General features: G+C 40.3%; 2 protein-coding genes across 3 annotated transcripts; one reads left to right on the top strand and one right to left on the bottom strand.

Annotated features, from left to right (window-relative positions):
• Positions 1-266: 266 nt before the first annotated feature.
• Positions 267-6,317, bottom strand: LOC311271944 (R-spondin-3-like). 2 transcript variants are annotated; one of them, XM_084377946.1, is made up of 6 exons: positions 5,527-6,317; positions 2,075-5,426; positions 1,601-1,792; positions 1,113-1,253; positions 891-1,037; positions 267-788 (listed from the first exon to the last, which is right to left on the bottom strand). In XM_084377946.1, exons 2-6 carry the CDS (start codon positions 2,157-2,159, stop codon positions 589-591), a joined length of 765 nt encoding a protein of 254 aa, XP_084234072.1. In that variant the 5' UTR covers positions 2,160-5,426; positions 5,527-6,317; the 3' UTR covers positions 267-588. The 2 variants fall into 2 exon arrangements, with proteins under 2 accessions (XP_084234072.1, XP_084234071.1); XM_084377945.1 differs by having other exon boundaries at positions 2,075-6,317.
• A 1,914-nt stretch (positions 6,318-8,231) lies between these two features.
• hddc2 (HD domain containing 2) lies at positions 8,232-11,053 on the top strand. The gene is made up of 6 exons (XM_084378091.1): positions 8,232-8,316; positions 9,170-9,291; positions 9,511-9,613; positions 9,701-9,769; positions 9,856-9,994; positions 10,143-11,053. Exons 1-6 carry the CDS (start codon positions 8,242-8,244, stop codon positions 10,283-10,285), a joined length of 651 nt encoding a protein of 216 aa, XP_084234217.1. The 5' UTR covers positions 8,232-8,241; the 3' UTR covers positions 10,286-11,053.
• Positions 11,054-11,142: the final 89 nt, after the last annotated feature.

The raw sequence follows: 11,142 nt of genomic DNA, 5'->3' as shown, positions 1-11,142 counted from the left end.
ATCTTGACTTTTTACAGTCTGAAAGGCACAGGTGTTATCAATAACATTATGGATCTCTTCCATCATGTGTCCTGTTAAGCCATGACTGTGTAACAGTGAATCAGCACGCACAACATCAGGGCCCTGAGACTAATGCAGCTAAAAGGGAATCCAGCCATCCATTTACAACTGTGTTTTTCCTCGTTTCATACATCAATAATGTCTTCTGTGGTAAAAGGATGGAGTAAGTGTTGGCTGTACAGCATGTAGCTGTTTTTCTTTTCCAGTTTTCAGATGAAAGGCTAATGACAAAAACATGTTTTTCTCAGCTATTTTTATTACAAATAAGAAGACAACACTCAGTTTGTAAAACAAGCATCAATTTTGCACATGACTGACATTCAGCTTCAGATTCAGCCAAAGTCCAGATGAGGCCAATCCATTTCTTTTATCTATTCCTGTTAGACTGCAGAGAAAAATAGAGGAATATAACTACAGTTTGACACGTGGCAGGTCTTTCAATTAGCAGCCACTGACGAATGTGCAACAACAAGTCGAATATCTCTGTAATATAAACAGATAGTTTACAATGGGCTCCCTTTCAACATATTACAACCTATTTGGACTCTTTGGTCTCTTCTTGATGACACACTTCCTGATCTCTGACACATGTGGACAGGGGTCCCCGCTGACACTTGGGGACTGTAGAACCCGTCGGGTACGCGTCTCCTCTCCCCTCCTGTAGGCCCGCACGCTCCTTCTCCGAACACACGGACCCCAATCTGTCCATTCCCCGACCTCACAGTGCACTGAGGAGGGAGACAGCGAGAGAAGATATGCTCAGGTAGCAAGCTGGGAAAATGCAAATGAGACTTGAGACTTGTGATAACAAGGAAGGGAATGTCTCTCACCTTGGGGGAGGCATTGCATAAGCTGCACATCAGGCTCAAACCCCCTCGGGCAGGTGAGATGGCACAGGCCGTGGAGATGGTACAGGTCTGCTCTGCACCTCACACACATGTTCCTCCTCACACACACCTCACAGCCTGTGGAGCACTCTGAAATAGACCTCATTTCAGTATTACATGCACAAAAACACATACTGTGCACAAGGGTGCTGTGTAGCGTCTCACCTGTGCATTCTCTCAGTGCTGCGTTCGCTGTCAGCCCGTTCGGACAGCTGATTTCACACTTTCCCCGGAACAGGAAGTGACCCGGATGACAATGTGTGCAGAAATTTTCACTGAAACAGGAAGCGCAGTCCTCCTTGCACCCTGCAGACCAATGGAAATGACATTAATATATATTCTTGTTCACTTTATTCTCTCGACACTGTCTGGCTTTAAAGGAAAGGCTCACCCAAATATGAAAATGTAGTCATTATCTGCTCGCTCCGGGTGAAGTTTCGTAGTCCACTAAACATTTCTGGAGCTTCACAGCAAAACAACATTGCAGCATTCATTTTAATTTTTGGGTGAACTTTTCCTTTAGATCAGTTTGTATGTATTCTAAGCCTTACCCAGGGCTCCAAACCACAAAAAAAGAGATATTTAATATAAATGTTCAGCCATCTGCCACTGTAAGATCTCTTCCACAGAATCAGACAATCTTTGGTACCTACTGGTGCAGGTGCTGATGTGCAGGGAGCGCGTGCCGTAGTGGCCCCGGGGGCAGGAGGACAGACAGGTGCCCCTCTGACGCATCCCGTCCAGCTCCAAGTGGAAGAAGAGGCGAGGTTTACAGGACAGACAGCCATTGAGGGCCGAGCATGTCGCACAACCTGCTGGGCACAGTCTGCTCACAGAGGAGCTACCTGTGGATACAGGGATACAAGGTGTGTGTGTCTGCCTCATTTACAGTATGCAATTTTAAGGTTGTTTTGATGAGATCAGAGCTTTCAAATTCAGTGTGAAAGTGGGTAAAACCAGTGTGAATCTATGACCAAATTCTTCCCTGAAAGCTGAAAGAACACACTTATTGTCTCCATATGTTTTGTCTGTCTGCTGTTGGGGAGAGATAATGCACATTTCACATCAGCTATGTCTAACAAGAGTGTGGGAGAGGTGGAAATGACAAGTCACGCCTGAACACTTACGTCTGTATCGCAGAATCTTTGTGTTGTCCAGGCCTTTTGTAAGACTCACAAGGTGCAGAACCCAAATTAAAAAAGGTATCCGCATTTTTCTTCACCTCCAGTGCAGCACTGATCCAGCCGTGCCATCACATCCCAAAACCCATGACATGCGTTTTAAAATGTAAACGTGCCTGCGAATTCCTCCACAAAGTTCATTCAAACGATCCCATGTAGAGACCTCAGTCTGGTGTAAGAGAGCGGTCGAGTGCAGGGTTGAGCCAAAAGTTTTCTTGAAGGAAAATCCCATGTGCATTCCATGAGATCACTGAAGCCGTCAGAATGCCATGAAGAATGCAAACAGAAGAAAAACCATCATGATAGTCGCAACGTTGATCTAATGTAAGTTGTGGTGAGCTGCTGCTGCTGTGGGCTTGTCTCTGTTTCCCACACACTCCCAGCCTCCTCTCCTGTGTTGCCCGTCCTTCACAGCCCTCCTCCTGATCCGTTATCACATCTAACAGCGTCTCCTCACAGAATTGGAAAAGTTCTGGCATTAACATGATTCTTTGACTTCATCTGTCACAGTCTCTACATCTGTTAGTCGACTAAAGCTTACAATAGTTTGTCTGTTAAAGCCCCCCTGCACTCAAAAATGTGTTGTGCGTGTTGTTACTTCACTTGGATGTTTGACCTTCACTCCGCAGAGGCTGTTTTCACATTCATCTCCTGAATCTGGAAAGTTTCTGTGCTCACTTTCAATCTCAGTTTAAGACTTGTAGGTACGTCTGTGCAAGCAGGACAACTGGGAGCCAATAGAGTCTGGTGCTGATACACTGATGATGGACTTTCCAGTGAACCAGGAGACAGTTCATGTTAAATTTTAAAATGAATATTTGTATATTAATAAATTCTCAATTTTTCAAGGAGTTTCAATTAATTTTTAATGAGGTAAGTAATTGTTTTGTGAGAACAATAGAGCCTAACCGATATATCAGTTGGCTGATATTATGATAGTATCACAGTATAAGAAAGAAAAAATGCTCAGCGCAATATTATATTATTAAATCCTGATTTAAATTAACCATTTACTGTTACTTTATTGTTAGATTTAAACTTAATTTTAAAACTTTACAATATCCTCCACAAGTGTTTGATAACCACATTTTAGGGATCAGTCCATAAAAATTGTCTATCAGCTGATATATTGATATAGGAACTTTTTTACTACTTAACATCGATATCAGCATCTGCCCCCATTATTATAAGTTAGTTATGGTCATAGTTATAATTAGTATCGGTCAGGATCTAAACAAAAACATCTATTCAAAACAGATTTTCGTTTGTATCTTAAAACATGTCTGGAGGGGATCTTAAAATATTTTTCGCAATACAACATAATTGACTGTAGCCCCCTGATTCTCATCATCAGGCTTATAAAACTTATTATCAATAATTATTTAGATATTTATTAGATCAGTCTGCAGATATTTTGATTAACAATTAATCAGTTTGATTAAATTTTAAGACAAAAAGTCAAAATTTCCTAATTCCAGCTTCTTAAAAGGGGCAATATGTAAGTTTTTGACATGATGACATCTATGTGTTGTGTTGCAGAGAGATTTACTGAAGTTACCGTGGACCGCTAGCTGCACAGCTGACTGGGCTAACTAGCTAATGGCAGCTACATTTAGCAGCAGTTAGCAGTTGCTCGAGTGATATTCTGCCCCATATTTGTTTTTATTGTGAATTCAAAAGGTGGCCAATTCTTGCATATCACAAAGGTGGACAAAGGAAGAGATGAAATAACCAATCAATGAATCAAGAAAATGATGAACAGATTAATCAACATTGAAAATAATTATTAGTTGCAGCACTAGTGCCACACACAATGTGCCAAAGCATTGACATTAACCACAGTAGGTTGATAACGGCGCTCGTCTCGAGGCGACTGTAGCAGATCAAATACACAAACCCGTCTTGTACCTCAGTGTGTGTCCATGGCAACAAAATATCTCCTCATTTGGTTCCATTTAAATCAGTCAGGCATGACTTTGCTCTTTGGAGCATGTCATCACAGCATCAGCAGCAGCTTTTTAAGGGCTTCTCACAACTGCAGGATGAAGCCAAAATAATGGAATACAGTAAAAAATTTATACATAAACTGCAATTACCATGTTACCCACACTGTTTAGATTTAATTGAACTTAAGCCGTAGAGCACTTAATGTCTCCCATGAAGACTGGACTGAGGAAATTAAAACCCAAAATACAGAGAGATTTAACTACCTCCCAATTACAAAACAGAAATAGGGATGGAGTTGTCACAGAAGAGCTTTGATTCCCACAAACAGGCTGGAAGGTGATGAAAGTTCTCCAGAGGATCTGTTGTCTGGCATCCTGGTACGTATTATCGCCTGTTTTGGGAACTCTGTGGTTCTTCAAAAACAGATTTGAACTCTCTGGTGTTCCCCTTCCTGGAATCGGTTTCTCTCTGCAAATCATGTTTCTTTTTGCTCGCTCCATAATCCTTTCAGAGCCTGTCAAATGATATAAGATCAGAAAGTCCCAGATTTGCTAATAAGCCAAATTTGGCGACGTTGCTTTTGCTCATTTCTCAATGTCATATTGTGTGAGACCAAAATAATGCTACTCCTCCAAAGAGCAAAGGCAAGAACAGAAAATGTCACTCTTGAAGCCATGTGCTCCTGATTAAGAAAAGGCACAGCAAGTTATCAAAACAGCATCTCTGCCAGAAAGGACTGCCGTGCTTTCCTCGCTTGTCTGGAAAGATGTCAAGAGGAATCAGCAGGAGCTTTACAGTGATATTTTACACTGGAGCAGATTTATCTGAGAGCAACGCCGCTAAAAGTTACACGCAGTCAGCCAGACGGCGGACAGACAGAGGAGCTGGACAGGGCTTAAATTGTCAGCAGGTGCTCAGACACTGACACACACCGGACAAGCGAGGTGCGGCTACTTCTTTATTTTGACAGAAGAAGAGGAGTGTGTTTGTCAAATCCCTCAAGAACAAGAGCAAATATAGAGGAGGACGATAAAATAACACCTCAGAGGAGCCTCAGCCAGCTGCTGCCGAGCAACATCAACCATCCATCTGCATGCAGGAGATTTATAGATTAGATTGTGGAAGACTGTGGAGAACGTAGAGTGAAATGTATGCATAAGGGCTCTGTAACGAGGACATAAGAATGAGAGAGAGGTGCCAGGGGTTTAAGGTCAGAAGGGTGGAGCTCCACAAACCCTGTAACACCTCCTCAACCTGACTGGGAACATAAACATGATGCGGCTGTGCTCACTGGGGTGCCAGATCAGATTCTTGAGGAAAATAACGGTTGGAGGCCAAGGAATGTCTTCAGCTGCCAAAAAGAAAGACAGGGAAAAAAAGGAACACGATAAAGACAGAGGACACCATGAATAATAAAGTTTGTGATAAATTTAAACCACATGGGCACATACCTGTGATCATGTTCACATTAAGCCAAAATTCAAATGCAATTTGTATGAAATCACTTGGTCTTCAGTTTCATGCTGGCCAAGACTATAAAGATCCTCTGTAATACAAACCAGAAACAGCTCTCAGGTCACCACCTGCTATCGAGGTTCTGGAGAACATGCGTTGGAACGTAACATATTTTTCAATAATATATTAGAAGAGTATGTGTTTGTATTAGTACACAAACTCTGACTTGACTACTCACATACATACAAAAATGTCTCGGGAACCCTGCAGTGATAAGGAACAAGCAGCGGAGCATCTCAGCACGCGGATAATCTACGTAGCGTGAAGAAGTGAGGAATTTGGGAGGAGGCTGAGCCCGAGCTCAGTGAAGAGGCTGTGAAGCACGCAGCTTAAAACATCGACCGTGACGGATGGTAGGAGAGCGAGACGGGGGCTGAGGAGATCTGGAAGTACTAACTTACTCCGGGCTGTCCAAAGCCTAATACACTCCACATCTCTGTAAACAAGTCTGCTATTACAGATAGTATGTATCATGTTTAGCATCTGAAGACTGAAGTCTAAAACATAAGCCAGTACACGAGTCATTTGTTCAGTATAAGAATTTAACAAACAAACAAAAAACTTACATGACAGGATAATAGACATTTACAAGGACAAAGGACAGCATAAAAGAAACAAAAGCCTTAATTACAGAAAACAAAAATCAAAATAAAGTTAGTAAAAAAGCAAGAAAAGGGTGCATTCATAATAATGCTGATGAAATGATGATGAGGCACTTTACTGTCTTCATCCTCTCGCTTTTTTCAGCACTTTCTACGAAGAAAGAAGAAAATATCTGTAAGTCTATCAAATATTCATGGTAAGAAGCACTCAACATCTCATCATTAACTCTCAACATCAATTACAGATATAAAAAAAAATACGTAATTGTTTGTCTTTAATGTTTGACTAAATCCAATTAAATTTAAACAAATACACTCCATGTTATGCCATTTCATGTTGAAGTCTAATTAAGAAATGTGTACAAGTGATATTAAAAACACTGTTGAGTGTCTGAGTCGATTCCAGCACTTGGTGTGTTTTAAACGGCCGCACAGTCTTTATTAGTTAACTTCCCTGAAGCATTTCAACGTTTACTCAGACTACAGCCAGAATTTAAGAAACTTTTCAATATCTGGAGCCTCTAATACACAGATTTTGATAGTTAGTATCTAAATTAACCTTTTAAAACTGGTTTGGACAGTATAAATTAAGCCTCTGTTCTCAAAAATTATTTTTCGTAAATATCCTATCCTATATTCTATGTCTAATTGAAAAGTTTGATAAACCTGTAATTTAAAAATGCTAAACATCAACTGCAAAAGAAAAATATACATTATGTGAGCTGCTGACAAAAGTCTATGACACTTCTCCGTTACCTAATCTGCAGATCATGCCAATAACACCGCTGATTCAACGACAACAAGAAAAAATTATGTTGAGTTTTCTAAAACTTGCAACTAGTTTTGTACATTAGTTTAAGGTCACATTACAATTTATCAGAAAAACTTCTCGACAAACCAACCTCTATAAAATACAGTGCATTAACCCAATTGTACATGTACAGAAAACTTTTGTCTCGTGCACTGAGGGGTTCATCAGAGGTTGGGCTGATCGACAGGAAATGAATCCACAACCATTTCTAAACATAATCGATTGATTGTGTATGCTGTATTTAAAGCACATTGTCCAAAATGTAAGTGGTTATAGCCTCAATACCAAATTGAGCCTCTATAGGTTTATCACCTTTGTTTTTTGGAAATTATGATGACATATTTTTATTATTTTCTGACATTTTACAGGATATTAATGAAATGAATACTTGCAGCTGTGATCATAAGTCATTTAGACGCGTGACATAGAAGAGATGAAGTTAATGTACGGGTTGTTTACATGTAGTAAGTGTGCTCTGTGAGTGTTGACTGTCACATACGCAGCTCAAACAGCATACTTCATGATCTGAGCCCTCTTCAGACTAACCTTGGACACTGCTTTGAGATGTTGAGCTCTTATAGTTGCTGATTTTTCTTCAAACGCTGTGGCCTTCGCCTCTTCGGCCAGACTGTTCAAAAACAGCAGCGTCAGGAGCTCAATCTGAAAAACATGGGAGGTTAGTAAACATTAGCCTCGAACAAAGCTAACAGTCAAAACAAACAGTAAGCTAACGTTAGCGCGTCAGCAACCACTACTGTCGGCCACCTACCATCGCTTCTGACGCCGGTCCCACGTTTACGTTACTCTTCATTTTTGTCTTTACTGTATGTTTTAATTTGGGTGCCTTGTTCAGCATTTTCGCAGACGTTCAGTATGAAAACCCAACAACAGGTTTGTTTACGTCTTCCAATCTCCCGCTTCTCCAACTTCCGGTGCAGCCGCTTCTTCTTCGTGACATTTAGGCGTCCGCTTGTCGCATTACTGCCACCTACAGTTGTTCTGACTGCTGTGCTTTTAGCGGATACTTTAAAATAATAAAATAATACCAAGTGAATATTTTTCGATTAAACATTAAAACACCAGAATAAAAATATCTACTAGCCACGCAGAGGATTAAATGTAAAGTGTAATGTCTTTAAACTCATGCTCGTTGCGTTGTTTATGTCGCCCCCTGGCGGCTGCTTTGGGCTACTACACAAACGAGAACTGTCTTACTATATCCGGGTAAGCGGACAGCAATGGCGGCCACCATGGAGGCTGCAGCCGGCATGAGCAAAATGCTGCAATTTATGAAACTTATCGGACAGCTCAAAGTAAGACTTCTCCCAAAACTAAGGCAACATTTCAGGTGATTTATTCCCGGACAAAAATGAAGAACAAATGACGTAATTAAACTAGATTCTGTGGCTCTGGGACTGCATGTATTGAAACTCAATGGCTAGTTTTTGCTGTTGCTAGAGTGAAAAAAATCCCCTCTGGACTGAATAATTTATCATTATCACTCATCATTCTTGCGTTTTCCAAAGCTGAAATGCTTTATTGTTAATTTGTGTGCTTTAAACATGTAGCTACAGTTGCTAATAACCCCAGTTGGCTGTGTGAAGAGATGCAGCTAATATTTCCATTTTTGATTCATCTAGATAGATTAATCAGTTAAAGGGGCGTCGTGTAATTTTGGAGAAGAAATTCAAACTCAGAATTTTAATATTTACAGTATTAAAGAGGTAATAAGACAAACTCAGAAATGTGTATTGTTCCATAACTGAATAAACAAGCTGTTCTGAGAGGAAAATAAGGTCCCCAGCACAGTGTTTGAAGCTGGAAAGGTGGCAGGGTCCGCCACATATAAACAAAGTGAAACAGTATGAAACTGTGTTGTCAGTTTCATACTAAACAGTACAAGACCTAGATAAATCTAAGGTTTAAGTTTAATATCATATAAGATGAAGAAAAGCAGAAAATATTCACCTTACACGAGCTGGAGCCAGTTCATTTTTGCTTAAAAATGCCTATAAGATTATTAGATTAGAAGTCTAGTAATGATGCACAGTCATACAAGAACTTCTCAATGATTTGTGCAGTGAGGTCACACATTTCTGGTTAGATTTTTCTCTTCCCCTTCTGTGCCACTGATGAGTTGTGTGTTGTGGTCGACGTTCCCTGCAGAGGGTCCCGCGGACCGGCTGGGTTTACAGGAACGTGAAGAAACCTGAGAGTGTGTCAGACCACATGTACCGCATGGCCATGATGTCTCTGACCATCACTGACCCCACAGTGGACAAGGACAGGTACTTCCCTCACACAGACAGCACAGCAGCAACTTTCCAAGATGAAATAAAAGCAAAATGTATATAGCCTTTATTCTATTACTTCTATATGAGCACCTAACAACATTTAAAGTGGAAATATTCATTAGAATTTAGTCCAAGTATTGGGTTGTAGAAATGGTTACAAAATATTTAAATACTACCTCTATCATGCTCATATTTTGTGCTTTCTGTCTTTAGATGTATAAAGCTGGCTCTGGTTCATGACATGGCAGAGTGCATTGTGGGAGACATCGCTCCATCAGACAACGTCAGTAAAGCAGAGAAACACAGGAGAGAAGAGGTAAGTTTACGTTTACATCCAAACACAACAGAGCGTGTCAGTGCTTCCTGATACTTCATAGTTTCTCCTTCCCGACCTCTCTCTCAGGAAGCCATGACACATCTGGCAGGTCTCCTGCCGGAGGGACTCAAACAGGAGATTTACGGCCTGTGGGAGGTATGAACCTGTGGGTTTTTGTTTGGAGCTTGTGACTGGATAATCAAACTAATCTAATAGCATACACGCATTTGTCTTAACTGCAGGAATACGAGACCCAGAGCAGTCCGGAGGCCAGGCTGGTGAAACAGTTCGACCTCCTGGAGATGATACTGCAGGCTCATGAGTATGAGGAGCTGGAGGGAACGCCGGGACGACTGCAGGAGTTCTTTGACTCCACCAACGGTACATTTCCAACCTTTCTGTCTCTTTCTTTCTTACATTTCTTTATGCATTATTTATTCAGTAAATACATATGCAACTTAAGAGTTTTCTTTTAGATTTGAAAAAAATTCTGAATCAAGTTGCGTTTCCTTGCATTGTTGTTTCTCAGGTCGTTTCCACCACCCTGACGTGCTCCAGCTCATCGGCTCTTTGAATGAAGAGAGAGGACGTCACATGACAAAAACAGACAAAACAAAGAATTCTGGGAACTCACAGACGGCTGACTCAGCGTCTTCACACAACTCGTCCTGACTGCAAACACCTCCTTAATGGAAGGACATTGATACTGGACAGTAATGTGACACGTGCTTGTGTGAGGATGCGAAAAAAAACAACAACACATAACAGGATCAGGCACATGAGCGAGTGTGGAAAACTGTATTTTGGGACTTTTGAACTCTCTTCAGTTTTGAGCCATTTGGGACAGTCAGTGTCGTAAAAAGCACCCAAAAGTCTGACTCAAGTCAAAAGTTAAGATATCCTGTTAAAATACTACTTTACAAGAAAAAGTATATCACACATGTCTTTGTACATGTATGTATATAAAGTCGACCTATACTGAGAGTTCACTGATAATTTTTTTGAATTTTGAAACGGCGCAACTTTGGCTCTGATGCAGCACGACATCTGCAAAGTAACTCAAGTAATCAAATAAATGTAGTGTAGAGTAAAAAAATACAAAAGTTGCCTCCAAAATTAAATGGAGTTAGTTTGAAATATAAAAATGGAGTACATCATGGAAAGTGCATCAGAATTGTACTTGAGTACATTACTTGAGTAAATATGCTGGCAAATGGCTTCACATGGATATTTGACATTTAATGCATACATTAACATTTTCTGATGCAGTCTAACTGCACAATATGCAAAATATTTTGTTAATATACGTTTGTTAAATTGTTGAGAAGAACAGCATACTCAGGAATTTAATGTTGTCAGATGAAAAGAAAACAGTGGTCAGGTGTTATTTTCAGATTAATTAACACGTTTACTGTTGTTTGGTGTTTTGTCTCAGTTCTCATTGTTAAAACAGTGATATTAAGTTTGGTTAGGATGATCTTTATTATTTATACACCAGCAATAAAAACAGTTATTGATAATGGTGTGTA

Source organism: Pagrus pagrus (genome assembly GCF_965226575.1).
Source record: "Pagrus pagrus genome assembly, chromosome: 16".
Classification (NCBI taxonomy): Eukaryota; Metazoa; Chordata; class Actinopteri; order Spariformes; family Sparidae; genus Pagrus; species Pagrus pagrus.
This window is presented reverse-complemented; position numbering and strand designations above follow the sequence as displayed.